We start from the raw sequence: 14,574 nt of genomic DNA, 5'->3' as shown, positions 1-14,574 counted from the left end.
TAAAAACTGAACTGAAACCATCAAACCTACTTTGGGAACTAGCTGAAGCTAACTGAATGAAAAGCAAAGTTAAAATGAAATCAAGATAAAAGATAACAAAAAACTTACAACCTATAATAATTATTGGCATGATTACTTGTCAAAGTAAAGCAAATATAGTGTGCTCTTCTCTGGAGAAGAATGGGTCGCCATTTGACTACCTAAATGCTTAGGGATCACCACAGCGGATCATCTCCCCTGCATGCCCCGCTCACTATATCTACAAACCCCCTCTGAAGTTTTTCTCTTTCCTTGTCCCTCTCAGCTCTATGGTAAATGGCCTGCATTTGTATAGCGCTTTACTCAGTCCCTAAGGACCCAAAGCGCTTTACACTACATTCAGTCATTCACGATGGCAAGCTACATTGTAGCCACAGCTGCCCTGGGGCGCACTGACAGAGGCGAGGCTGCCGGACACTGGCCCTCTGACCACCACCAGTAAGCAAACATGGGGTTAGTATCTTGCCCAAGGATATTTGGTAGCCTGGGATTGAACCACTAACCTTCTGATTAGTGGCTGACCTGCTCTGCCACCTGAGCTACAGCCACCTCTATAGTCAACATCGTTTCACCAGTAGATACAGCATCCCTCCTCTGCACATGTTCAGACTATCTCATCTCTAAATCTGTCCATTGTTTCGGATGGGTGACCTCAGGTAAACTCATCCAACTTCATTATCATTCCTCTGTTCCTTGCAGCTTTATGGTTCCAAATGTCTCCCTCTGACTCTCACAGTTTCTGTCTTGTTTCTTCTGATTTCCATTCCTCTTCTCTCCAGATCACATCTTCTCTCCATGTCGCTAGGTTCCATCTTGCCTACCACACACCTCACCACTGTCTTGCTGTCCTAACAAATGTACGGCACCAGCCTCACATACTTCCCTGCCACTGCTGACTTCCTCATGCAGTGCCACAGTTCCTCTTGGCACCCTCTAAAAAAGGATGAAATTCAGGACTGTACACAGGTTACATCTAGCAAATATCAAAGTGAGAGCAAAACAAACAAAAAAGAACCCAAACATAATGTCAAAAGATCTGAATAAATCTCTGCTGAAACATGTATTAATATTTTTATATGCTGTTTTATAATAAGAAATGTAGAATGTAGAATAGTTAATTTGTTAATTGATATTAATATTGATAAAATATACTTTTCAGAGTTTGCAAAAGATGGTCTGCAACATTTCTGGGTCAAAAAAGGTGGAACAATGCAATAAATGTTGGAAAAACTCAGATAACACATTTGCAACATATTTATTTTCATAATTTTTTAGGTTTATTAGGTTACCAAAAACTATTAATGATACAAACCTGTGAACCATTCATCCGCCCTGGGTTCAGAATAATGGAACTGTTGCTCGTTTATCAGGTAAGTAACAGATTATTTAAACTCACAGAGACAATGACAATTTTGAAACAGCATTGTGCAACCAGTTATACTCAGCTTTGCAAATACACTAATGTACTCTGAGCCGTTCTTCGTTGTTATTATAGTCTGTAGCTGCTTCTTTTATTTTGAAAGAAACACCGGATTCAACATACATCCGCTGCTCAGGACTGCCAGACTTAATCCCATGCGCATGCGTGACACATCACGAGACGCAAAATCTGCGGGGATGACGGTTAATGTAGTTGAAAGAAAGGAAATCCACTACCCAAAATGCACTAGCATTTAGGATATACCAGGCGGGGAATAAGAAAAGTGACACCATGCGTGAATGCACCCTGCGATAATTGTCAGGTTTAAGAAATAGAAGCAGAGGAACAGGTTGTGTAAACATAACAGGTGGCAACTGAATATTTTGGGATTTAGTGAGAGAGCTGATGAGTTCAAGTATGTTTTGGTGAAGACGGGACCGCGGATTCGGCCCTCACGCGGGCGTCTAAGCTAACTGTCGTATTAGCTGTGATGTTTTCAGAAGTGAGCTAAGCCCACAACCGATTGGTGTTGACACCGTGCCTTTTAAAAGAAAATGTCTAGCTTTAACTTTGGTTCGGGAACTCTTGGGTCCACCAACACAGGTGGAGGATTCGCATTTGGGGCCGCAACCAGGTAACGACAAATTTTAGATAGCCCACTTAGCTAACGCTAGCATAACCAGAGGTATCTTGGCGTTAGCAGATACGGCTTGCGAGTTTCAAAGTCAGTGCTGGGTACGTTGTTTTCCCGAGCTACTCAGCAATGTCGGGTTATAGATGAGCATTTTAATTAGATACATTTGTAAACTCTGTTATTTGAAACTTTGCACATGCACGCACTGCAGAGTGAACTCTTGCAAATTGCGGGCTGCCAAGAGAAGTCTTTGAAGTGACAATTAAGCTATAGTAATTGTAGTTACTTTTTATTTTTTAAGAGGGAAATTAGTTCATTACTGGTAATAATGTGATTGGGATTACCATCCATCTGTAAAGCACTTATCACCATTTAGGTTTTCTATATAGAAATTTAAGACCCTGTGTATTTTCTTCGACAAAATCCTAGTTGTTAATCTGTGTGTACTGTAACCATAACACAATGTCAATCTTTTATTAGTTTGAAACTTGGCAGATATCGTAGAAGAATGTATGGGCCTAAACATATTACTTTTTTTTTTTTTCTTCGAAAGTGCTCCTGCGGCCAATACCGGTGGCTTTTCTTTTGGTACACCTTTGGGTACAGCAAGTGCAACCCCCAGTACCAGCACCAGCACCCCGTCTCTTGGCCTAGGAGGCAGTCTTTTTGCTCAGAAACCTGCTGGAGGATTCTCCTTCAATACACCTGCCTCAAGTAAGAATGCAAAATAATAAAGAAATAAAAGTATTTGTGATATTTCTGCCAGCTGCCCATCTTATGTTGGGACCTTGTGTTATTTCAGGTGCTGCTGCGCCCACTACAGGCCTCACATTAGGTATGTTTGGGGTTCTCTGGGGTATTTTTAAGTTGAAGAGCTTCTGAACAACAGGTAATGATTGTGAATTTTTATTTTTATTTTTATTTTTTTATTTAATAAACAATTACTTTCTCTCAGGTGCCCCAGCCAATACAGCTGCCACCACTGGCTTTAGCTTGGCTTTCAACAAGCCCACAGCCTCAGCTACGCCGTTCTCCCTCACAGCTACTAGCACCTCTTCGACAGCCGCTGCTGGGACAGGCTTGACGTTTGGCTCTGTCCTGACCTCCACTGCTCCACAGCAGCCTACAGCCACTGGCTTTGCCCTCGGTCTCGGCGGAGCTACGACCACCACCACGGCAGCCTTAACAGGTCCATCACTAGGCAGCAGTCTCTTCTCCAGCACTGTGCCTACAGGTGAGAGGCAAACTGTCAGCTTTACAGAGCTGATGTGTTAAATACATGGCCAAGTGGGAGTACAGTGAATGCTTTGAATTACAGAGTGTTCGTTTTAATTAGTTGTCACAGTTCTATAAACTGTATGACTATTTCTTGCCGCAGGTCTGAGTCAGACTACTCTTGGTGCAGGAGGCGGGTTATCGTTCGGTTCTCTGCTGGCAACCTCGACAGCGTCATCAGCAGCTCCTGCTCAGAGTATCGGCCTGGGTGGAGTCGACTTCAGCACTTCCTCTGAGAATAAGAGCGACACATCATCTGGAGCCAATGCGCAGTACGTCCTGCTGACCAACACGGTCCTTTACTGTCTTATGGAATATGTCTAATGTCTCACTCTGCTGTTAATGTTTAGCACCGACTATCCTTTCTGTTCTAATGATGAAAAACACTTTTTCTCACCCTCAGGGACAGCAAAGCTCTAAAAGATGAGAACCTGCCCCCAGTTATTTGTCAGGATGTTGAAAATTTTCAGTAAGTATCGTTGTGTGATTTATTTATTTTTTAATTTTTTTTTTTTAATCGGGTGTTTAATAGGTTGAATGCAGCAGTATGACCCAACCCAAATTTTATCTGGTGAGGTCTCTAGGAGTCCCCATTCTGTGTAAAATCCCAGATGCATACATATAGTTTGAGTAGTAGCACTTTGAAAGCATATTTTGATAGTTTGCCATATCTATCAGAGAGCTTTTATGTCATCTACAAGTGATTTCCTTCTTTTCTTAATTCTTTTGCAGAAAATTTGTGAAAGAGCAAAAACAAGTTCAGGAGGATATAAGCAGAATGTCATCAAAAGCCATTTCTAAAGTCCAAGATGACATCAAGAGCCTCAAACAGCTTCTGTCCGTCAGCGCCAGCGGTCTGCAGCGCCAAGCTTTGGCCATCGACAAACTGAAACTGGAGACGGCACAGGTAAAAACGGTGTACTTATGTTGACACAGGTGTCTATTTCTGATGCACATTATTTGTCATTAGAAAGTCAGTAAATCAGAAACTTGCATTCCAAACTTCTAGTGGATACACAATATATAGTGTATGCAGTGTTGCAAAATATATAAGTCAGGAAGTCCAGTATCAGTGTTCATTTCCCAAAACATCTGTAGCTGTACCTAAGATAAACAGAATTATTTTAAATTGGACTTCAGATGAACTTAATATGTGGGTTAACCTTTCCTGTTCCTTATACCTCACAAACTAAAAATATGAAAAAGTTTCCCTTGGAAATCTCACAGATTTTTTTTTTCTAGATGTTTGACTTTCCTCTTTCCTTTGTTGCTAAGGAGTTGAAAAATGCTGACATAGCACTTCGTACACAAAAGACCCCCCCTGGACTTCAGCACGAGAATACGGCTCCATCAGAGTAAGTAAGCTATTGGATGAAAGTCAGAAAGTAAATCCAAGGTCAATGTGTGCTATTGCAGTCCTTTAGTTCTCATAGACTCTGTTTCAAACGACTCTATTTCATTTTAATATCATAGGACAGCAATAAAAAAATACACTTGGCCAGTGGATGTTTTTGTCAAAAAGCTTCTCTTAATAGTTGATTCAAAAGGTTAATAATGAACATTGCTTAATGTACTGAGATTTAAAATATGTGTCCCTTTTGTGTGTAGTTATTTCCATAGCCTGGTAGAGCAATTTGAGGTGCAGCTTCAGCAGTACCGGCAGCAGATAGAGGAGCTGGAGAACCACCTGACAACCCAAAGCAGCGGCTCTCACATCACTCCTCAGGGTGAGAACACATTTGTCTGGCTGTTAACGTAATTCTGTTCATGTTAAAGTTCGGTTTGATCACAGTGTTACATGTTTCATTAACAAACAGGCTACAGATGTGTTTGCATTCAAGATGAAGAGAAAAAAGACAGTTTCTGGTTCTTTTCTTTTCTGTAACCCACCCTGTTTTATTAAAATACATCAAATATTTATGCAGACATTTTTTTATGCTTTTGTTTACAGATCTGACCTTGGCCATGCAGAAGTTGTATCAAACATTTGTCGCACAGGCCGCCCAGCTCCAGTCTGTCCATGAGAATGTCAAGGTCAGTTTATTCCCTCCTGCTTTTACATATGTTAATAATAATAATAAAAAGATCCTCATTCGCATTGCTTGAAATGTAATGTGTAATAATGTATAGGACTGGGTGACGAGGCAGTTGTAGCGTTTTCATTTAACGTGTCTTTCTCTCTGGTGTCTTGTTGTATAGATTTTGAAGCATCAGTACCTCTCCTACCGCAGAGCCTTCCTGGAAGACTCCACGGATGTGTTTGAGTCCAAACGGGTGTCTAACAGGAAATGGCAGAGCACGCCGCGAGTCACTACTGGGCCTGCTCCGTTCTCCAGTGTGCCCAATGCTGCAGCTGTGGCCATGGCAGCCACATTGACCCAGCAACAGCAGCCAACTCCAGGTCTGACTGCCTACAAGTTCTAGCAAGTTTCTCCTTTGTTAGGAGACTGAAGGAGAGGAAGGAGAATCAATAATAAAAGCAAGTTGTGGAGAAGACAGGATCAGTGTGCTTTTAACATATTTTGGTAGCAAATAACTCAAAAGGTGAGAGAGGATGATTAAAAGTACAAAAGTAACAGCAGCCTTATCTGGTGTTAAGGTATCTGTGCTTTCTGTAGTGAATGAAAAGAGGCTAGAAAGGAAGAAATGAGAGAAATCTGTTGCTTAACTTTAACAGGAGACATTTGTGCTGCCTTACCGTCTTGTCTCTGACTCTCAGTACAAGGGTTGGGAACATTTATTTTATGCACCTTACAATTCAAGAGTGAGGACATTAAATAGATGGCCCCAGTGCAAAATGAAGACCAAATCCCTTCTGTTAATTTCTCTCCTCCTCCGTGTGCCCTCTCTAATGGGATACCAGAGCAGCTTTATGGCTGACATCACTGGGGAAAATGCACAGTGGTGGAAAAAGTCGAGCAATCTCATTTTGAATCTGGAAACTTCTAAACCTCAGTTTTGGGTTTTGTTTTGTTTTAGCAATGCTAAAAGTGAGCCTAGTACTCAGTTGAGGTTGTTGTGTAATGAAGTTAGGATAATTAATGCACTTGCTGCGAATTTTGTGGTTTCTGAATGATTAGTCCAGGTAGTGGTGCATCTTTAGATTTTTGTCACGTCAGTCTGGGCGTTGAGTTGGTGTACGTCTATGGCAATGTAGCCCCAGCTATCTTAAATCCGAATGATATCTCAGACGTGTGGGAAACACCAGTTAATCTGACACCGAATCAACATGCTCCTCTCTGAATATACAGGGTAGTAAAATAAGAAGAGAATATATTAAAGTTGTCATCCCCACCGTTCCTTCAAGCACACAGCTTCTGTTGCCCAAGGTCTTACAAGTAAAAAGTCTAGTTTAGACACAGATATTCACTTTAGAGAAACCATTCTCTAAATAACCTTAACCTAATGACATTTACAGTTTGACTGTCATGCTGTTTGTCAAATTCTTTCTACTCTTTGACAGTAACAAAAAAAATACTATTAAGTACGTTGTATTAGGCATAAATACACGGATTAAACATTGTGTTTAATCGGAAATTGATTTGGCATTTTGTAGTAGCTTATATCCTAAAATATCTAAATGAGACTCTTATACTGAGCAGTCAAGGACTCAAATTCAGTTTTGTTAAACTACAGCCAACATAACCTTAAGAATATTTACTGCAACATCTGGTTTGAGTTGTAAGCCATTTTTACTGGCACATCAGGGTACCTGCATACAGCTAACACACTAAGCTATATATTACGGTAGCATGCTTTTGCAGTCTCTTTATTGACGTAACTTCAAAGGTTGATGGGATGTAAAGGCAGGTTGGTTTAAAAATGTTAGTCTGATCTCTACTCATTTGACAAAGCTCATGAGATGTGCTTTGACTGTTATCAGATCTGCTGCCCACCAGATGTTTGCTAATTTTTCCATTTTTAATGAATATTTCACATACTTTTGAACACTTATTTGGGTATGCAGATGGAGTTGTACGTTAACACCTAAACTAATTAACTATGTGCCAAGTAGGTATGGGACTATTTAACTAATCCATTCCTTAGCCACTGTTTACTGAAAAAGAAAAAATAACAACAACTTAACACACAAGCCACAATAGTTATTATTGTGTGGTAGAAGTGCACACCACCTCGGTGCCTGCTTAAGATTTTTTTTAAATTTCATTAAAAATCAAATAATTTTTTTTGATCACTTGTTCATTTTATCCATTTGTGCTCTGGGTATGCTAGCTATCCAACAAGGCTGTAGTATATGAGGTTAACATGAGTCGGGTTTGTAAATTATTTTTGGCTAGGGTAATTGATTGCTTTATTTAGCAAATCTCCCACCTTTTCTGCTAAGCCTAATTGCAGGCTAGTATATTTATTTATATATTTATTTTTTCTGCTTAAAGGTGACCTGTTTAGATTCATTTAGTTGTTGCATATTAAACATGTTGAAAGTTTCAAAATGAGTTTAGTGTACAAGTAATCCCAGCAAACCAAACACTCAGCCTTCAGAACTCTAAATGCAAGTTTTCTAATATTTTTTTCTTAACTCATGACACTGTTTGGATTGCATTTATATAGCGCTTTTCTAGGCACCCAAAGCGCTTTACAATTCCTCTATTCATTCACTCTCACATTCACACACTGAATAACAAAGGATTATCATTAATATGGTTATAGTAGCCCCACCCACCTGCTTTTCACAGCTTTTTTTTTTTTGCAAGGGGCAGCCAATCAGAAGAAAGTTGACTGAAGAGAGAGGAGCTAAAACAGGTTTGTTTCAGTCAGTGGATGAACTGAGGGGACGTGAGTCATGCAAATCTAAGTAGAGCTCGAAATATAATAGGTCAACCTTAAACTTGGGTCATTATTGAAATGTCATGTTGGAGGGTGATCAGTATCACAGCATTTAAAGATGCAGTGGGCTGGAGTGGTTTTTTTTTGTTTTGTTTTGTTTTTGTTTGTTTTTTGGTAGATTCACATCCGACCTGTACACATGCCAGATGAGAATGGGCCTACACTGTTCAGATTTCTGTCTCCATGGACATTGGGTTAAGGTACCAAAAGACTCAGGACTGAAAATAACTCTGAAATGTACTTTTTTCTAGTGGAACTAAGGCTGAGAACGGTGAAAAGCCCCGGTCACTTACTGGCCTAAATGAAGCAGTGTTCTCAGTGTGTTTGTGTTGTGAACAAGGAGCTGAGGTTGGTCTTTTATGTGGACAGATCATTTGGATAATGAATTGTCAGCAGTGACAGTAAGTGTGTGCATTATCTCACTGTTCAATACCTTGATATATTTGGCTGGTTTGGTTTTAATAAAGGCCATACCACTGTAACTTGATGAAAGTGATTTCACTTAAGGGCTACTGTCAGTGCAACAGGGCTGGATCATTTCACATAGAGTTCATTTCAGAGAAAATGTGGAGCTAAAGAGCTGTTCACAAGTTGTGATTTCAGGTATTTTATCCAAGGCGATGGTATGTTGTACAGACATTTGCTTCTCAATTCTGTAAAAAGTCTACTTTTCTTGTTGGTTTAACTGTTTGGTAGTTCAGAAGAGAACAATTTGTTGCTGCTCACACTGGTCCATAAGTACCAGTGAGATACATTAGTGCCAAAAGAAACTGGTCTGTATGGCCACATTGTGTGTCTTGATTGTACAGGGGAGTTTATTTTCCCACCATTTTTCTCATCTGAGGATACAGCGTTGCTTGTTGTAGATAGCGCTGCGAGCTCAGCAGTATTGGCACTCAGAGGAATAAAGATTGGAAAACTGCCGTTGAACATGTCGCGATACAAACAGGAATTCATTGAACCCACTTCCAGTAATCATCGGCATACTGCTGCTGATTACGGTGGTGTATGGGTAAAAAAACAACCTAAATGATTAATTGCTAATGAAAACACTGCTGCTTTTGGACAGTCAGTCCTCTTATCAAACGCTAGGTTTTTGTTTGTTTTTGTAGGATTTAATGGAAGTCCACACTCATCCAGAATTTGACATTCTGTGCAGTTTTGCTCACACTTTAAAATATCGTCTTCCACACCTCTACAGTCTCACTTGGCACAATAATGACTATTAAATAATGTAATAATTATTGGTCTGTCAAAGTTGTTTTGACTTTGAAGGTAATTGTGGATATTAAGCCACATTAATACTCTCTAGTTGGTATCTTCTCACTGTCAGTAACGTGTATGCAAATGCTGTATTTTCATGAGTGCTAATATAACAGCTGTTCCCATTTACCTCTTTTTTCCTTTTATAAAAGAAGTGAAGGAATTAATGTGACTTTTTATTTATTTATTTTTTAAAATGGTAGGTAGATTACCAGTGTCACAATTTGCCTACATGAACCTGAGATGCTCAGTAATGAATCTGAATTATACCTTTTGGTATCTTTGTTTTTCTGTGTGTTAAGCTTGAGCACAACAGTTCACAATAATGGGCCTGATTAGTTGACTGTTTGAATGTTGCTATTATCTCCAAAACATTTCCATATTCTTTGTCATTTATAGTGTTTAGTATTTTGTTTGTTTGTTTTTTCCCCTGCTAGTGGCGTTCAGGAGGCATGACTATTACAGGGTGTTTTGGAACCAGTAGAATTTACTGTTAGTTATCTGAAATTAGACTAAAAAAATCAATCTCTTGCAGGTTTTAGCTTGTCATCTCTCTCTAAAGTCAGACTCGATCCAACAAAGACGGATTTGTAGCTTATAGTAATTTACAATGGAGCTTTTGTTTTCATAATCGGTGTAAAATTATTTAAACGAACGTAACAAAGGTCCTTCAGTTTATGTTGGACGCATGACTCAAAACTTGACCACGCTGTCTTTCACAGGCAAACTGTACCAAATCACTGATTTTCTTTGTTTTGACCAGTTTACACTCAAAGGCAGCCATGAATGCCGTTTTCACATTTCTTATCTAATTCTCCAGTGCTTTTACCTGTAACCTTGTGTTTTAATCTTATATATCCAATGCCTGTTGATACAGTATATTTAATCTATAAATATGTTGTGCCTTTTAAAGCTATATTCAGTAATTGTGTGATGCATTTTTAAAAAGTTTTTTTTAAATTAAATTTTAGGTATGCTAGTTCATTCACTCTCAGAAATCTTGAATTTGGAAACTTGTCAAATGCAGTAGCACTTAGCAATTAACAGCCAATTGTTGTTCCAAACTGTTTGTTTGTGTTTTATGTAAGTGGAATTGCATATTTAATTGAAAATAAATTGGTTTTTAAACAAAGAAACGCTTGTCCTTGTTTCTTTTTCACTGAACTTGTTTTAAGAATGTAGACTAATTGAAAAGCTCCCAAATTTGATAAGATAAAAGAGAACGCTTAAAGAAAACAAGACAAGTTTCTGAGTGAAAGAACTAGCAGTGCTTCCTTTTTCCCTCCCAGCTTGCCAGCAGTGATAAATGCGCTGCTGATTAGCTGGAATATTATAGTTGAAAGCCTTTATAGCAGGATAGTACATATTCATATGTACTTTGTGAAAGCCTGATCCGTTGCCTAATTATTGTCATATTTCAGCTCATGTGAGGTTGCAGTTAATTAGATGCTGTAGTCTTTTGATGCCTCTGTCGGCGCAGTCATTAGATCAGATTATCATATTTTATTTGAATCAACTGCAGGACTTGTTTCTAAAGCTAAAATAAAGCTGTCAGCGTGACAGCAGTGCAGTTTACTTTGTGTTTTTTGTCTCACATAAAAGAAGAGTAAAAGCCTGTGCTCTCTCTTTGTGCCTTAGGGACCCAGGCGCCTCTGGGGGCAGGGTTTGGAAACCCCTTTGCCTCAGCATTGGGCACTAGCTTGGGCTCTTCTACCCTGGGAGGTATTACCTCTGCTTTTTTTTTTTTTTTTTTTTTTTTTTTTTAAATGAATATTCCCTGTTTTCTCGTGTGTTTTATTTTTTGCTAGACCCCTGCATACTTTGCCATTTCCCCTAATGTTACCTGGTGGTTAAATCAAAGTGGGTTTTTAAAGAAAATGTATTTGAGTTTGGTTGTATGACAGACTAAGCAGCTGGTGTGTATGTGTCTGACAGAGTGGTGCAGTCAGAGCTTAGCTGTTTCTCTTTTCTGCTCTGCCTTTTGCGAGGAGTCAAGTGCGTTCACACCACACACAAAAACTGCAATCCTATCGTACAGTTGTTACCTGGTAAACAGTTTCACTCAGCTGTCACGGCGAAACGCTGTGGTGTTAAAATACGGGCATGTCAAATTGCAAATCCACTTGAGAGTGTGGAAGCAAGTGGTCTGAGCGCACTCAAAAGTATTGTCTGTTTTCTCGTAGTTTGGGTATTCGGTGAAATCTGCCGTTTTTCTTCCTTTGGCCTTTGCTTTGCGGTGTAGTGCACTGTGAGTCCTGTTTGATTCTGCATTATTCGGTCAGAAGTTAAGCCAAGTGTGGTGCTCTGTGGATTAGTTTATGACTTTTTTTTTTTTCTTTTTTGCTTGCTTTTGTCTGCTAATGCCTGCCAGTGTGTAACTCCTGAGGCGCTTCTTGTTTTTGTATCTAGTCTAGGCTGTGTGCTTAGACCAGTCTGACTTCCATGTCACTCTCTCCCACAGGTTTTGGTGGTGGGCCAGGATTTGGTGGGGTGGGGACTGGGGGGTCTTCTTTTGCCTTCTCTTCCACCAATAAGCCCACAGGAGGCAGTCTGAGTGCAGGTACAATACATGCTGTATATAGCACCTTAACACCTGGGCCACCAAACATGATGGCAACAAAGAATAAAGGCTCAGCTCGCTAAGTGTATAAAGTTTGGAAAGGGTCTAAGCTGTAACTGTGTCTCATTAGTGTAATGTAAATGGAACTGCAACAAGTTTAGTATATCCATATTTTAAAGTTATAATGAACGTCCCAGCAGTGGGTAAATACAGTTATGTGTATATATGTTTGTTTGTGTGTGTTGGCACTTTAGAATCTTGGGGGTTTTAAGCTAGGATGGCAAAATCCTTATAAAAAACCTCTGAATTTCATTTGAACTTCCTTTTTCTGACACCAGATTTTCTAAATCCTCATGTTATTCATGTTTTATCTTTTTGTTTTTCTCGTATTTGACTGTTTTTTGTTTTTTGTTCCTTGTCTTGCTTTACTAGGTTTTGGTAGCACCAACAGCTCAGGCTTCAACTTCAGCAACCCTGGCATCAACCCCTCTGCCGGCCTGACATTTGGCGTGTCTAACCCACCTCCTGGAGGCTTTGCCACAGCAGCACCCTTACTCCAGTTGAAGAAGCCCCCAGCTGGTAACAAAAGGGGCAAGAGATAGAAACGGGAAATGATAGACGCATGTTACTGAGCAGCTGACCAGCTATGGGTTTGTAGCAAGTACAGCTTGATCTCCCAAAAGCATAGAAGACGATGCTAAAATGACCATTACCCAACCAAAACGGAGGAAATATGCTATTCTGAATTGTCCAGTCTTCTACATGCATTTCTTTTTAATTCACCCACATTCACGTTTTCCTGTTGGATCCAACTCTGCAGAGGGATTAGACTACAGAAATTAGAGCAGAAGTACACGAGTGACTCTGTTTTTAGCAGTGATTACTTTTGCCTTTGGTAAAGAAGGGAGGACCCAAATCAATACAGTAGGCAGCGGCATGTAAAGATAGGATAAAATAGCATTTATATCATTTTAAGCATGGATTTAGCTCATTTGCATTGCTTCAGAATGTTTTTCTTTCTGCACACTTTGGTCTGTGGTGCTACAATGCCTTTGGGATTGTTGGCTCACTTGCAAATTGCTCAGTTACTGGTGAGAAATTGCTTAAGCCAGAACATTTTATAAGACAACGTTTTTTCCGTTTGTTTTTTTTAATGCTTTGAAATGGTTCTGCTGTGCTCCACAAACTGTCAATCACAGAAATGCACTCGAGCGCTTCCCAAATGATCACGTGGCCCAAGGATCGTCCAGGAAACGATCAGATAAGATTTATGGAGCAATGTTTGTGGCAGAGTTTCCGTCTGAAGTATCAAAGGAGTGTAATATTACATCCTAGATAGTTTTATAGGCTCCGGAGCGTCCAGGGTTGTTGTTTTTGTTTTTTTGAGAAGCACAGTTTTATTTTTATATCAAGTAGAGAAAGATATGAGATTTGAGAGGTAAAAGTGGACTAGAACCTTGAGCTGGCCCATTATCTAGCTCATGTAACCTGTGTTTTGTTTTTTTTCTTTTGCTACTCCATCCTCATTAATTACTTTTAGACACATTATGGTTTTTGGTGTTTTGCCCCTGTGTACTGTTGCAAGAACTTGAGATTCGAAACTTTGTGCTCTTCGTATTACATGAGTTCATTAGATGTTAAGTTGGTTGAATTTGAAAGGGATTTCATATGCATATTGTACCTGCTCAGTTTCTACATGTGCTAGAACAAATCTGCACTTTCCAGTGTATGTGACCTGACGGTGATTGTGTGAATGTGCATGTGTTTCTGTCACACAAGTATGAAATTGTCTCTCTGGTCTGATCATATTTCCTTTGAGTACTGGGGCTGGTCGGGGGTCAGATATTCTGCTTTTTTTTTTTTTGTTTGTTTTTTAAATTGTCCATGTTGTTGTTATTATTTTCTAATCACAGTCTGTGGAATCCTGAATTTTCTAAAAGCTGTTTAATAATAAAATCTCCAATATGATGTTTTGCCTGTTTGTGGCATCACTTCAATAAATGTGTGTTGACACAGGAAAAACTCAACCATCAATATGTTGTATGTCACATGCTTTGCAGCAGCTCTTCCCGCATCTGATATATTTTCAAGTCATCACACGAAGCAAAGTTAACCCAGACTGTTTGTGACAACATAATTGTACTATGAAGCTTTCAAGGCTGTAAGCCATATAATGCCAAAGTTTGGGAAGTTGCCCTAAAATTAACGCTTTCACACTAACTTCTACTGTTCCTTTAAAAAAAAAAAAAGGCACAGTCTAGGTTACAGATTCCTTATAATGTAGTCAGGACCTAAGAGGCCTTCTGAGGGTACATCAGTCTCTCTAAACTCGAAACTAATGTGTTTGTCCTTTTGCAGTGTTACTTTGGTCTTCCACTTTTCTATCTAAAGTTAAATTTTATCTTAATAAAAATATTAAAGCCAGTGACCAGTTTCAAAAGAAAGTTTGTTTAAAGTTTTGAGACTGTAATAAAACCCATAAAGATTCCTCTAAACACATATCTGATTAAATGTATCATTTATTCAATTTGACCG

General features: G+C 39.3%; 1 protein-coding gene across 5 annotated transcripts; it reads left to right on the top strand.

Annotated features, from left to right (window-relative positions):
* Positions 1-1,679: 1,679 nt before the first annotated feature.
* nup58 (nucleoporin 58) lies at positions 1,680-14,061 on the top strand. 5 transcript variants are annotated; one of them, XM_085418478.1, is made up of 14 exons: positions 1,680-2,093; positions 2,647-2,807; positions 2,896-2,928; positions 3,049-3,327; positions 3,472-3,640; positions 3,772-3,837; positions 4,101-4,275; positions 4,644-4,723; positions 4,977-5,095; positions 5,320-5,402; positions 5,568-5,769; positions 11,118-11,201; positions 11,941-12,039; positions 12,472-14,061. In XM_085418478.1, the coding sequence occupies exons 1-14, from the start codon at positions 2,014-2,016 to the stop codon at positions 12,639-12,641; spliced, it is 1,800 nt and encodes a 599-aa protein (XP_085274604.1). In that variant the 5' UTR covers positions 1,680-2,013; the 3' UTR covers positions 12,642-14,061. The 5 variants fall into 5 exon arrangements, with proteins under 5 accessions (XP_085274604.1, XP_085274605.1, XP_085274606.1 ...); XM_085418479.1 differs by lacking the exon at positions 11,118-11,201; XM_085418480.1 differs by lacking the exon at positions 11,941-12,039.
* The last annotated feature ends 513 nt before the right edge of the window (positions 14,062-14,574 follow it).

Source organism: Rhamphochromis longiceps, linkage group LG9 (genome assembly GCF_057381845.1).
Source record: "Rhamphochromis longiceps isolate RC_006_pf linkage group LG9, R_longiceps_female_GT1.1, whole genome shotgun sequence".
NCBI lineage: Eukaryota > Metazoa > Chordata > Actinopteri > Cichliformes > Cichlidae > Rhamphochromis > Rhamphochromis longiceps.
Note: the sequence above shows the minus strand (reverse complement) of the source record. Positions and strands in the feature narration are given on the sequence as shown.

Coding starts and splice junctions, on each gene's coding strand:
- nup58 (XM_085418478.1), top strand. CDS start 2,014: ATGTCTAGCTTTAACTTTGGTTCGGGAACTCTTGGGTCCACCAACACA. Junction 3,328..3,471: donor CTCCAGCACTGTGCCTACAG/GTGAGAGGCAAA, acceptor TTCTTGCCGCAG/GTCTGAGTCAGACTACTCTT. Junction 5,403..5,567: donor CTGTCCATGAGAATGTCAAG/GTCAGTTTATTC, acceptor CTTGTTGTATAG/ATTTTGAAGCATCAGTACCT.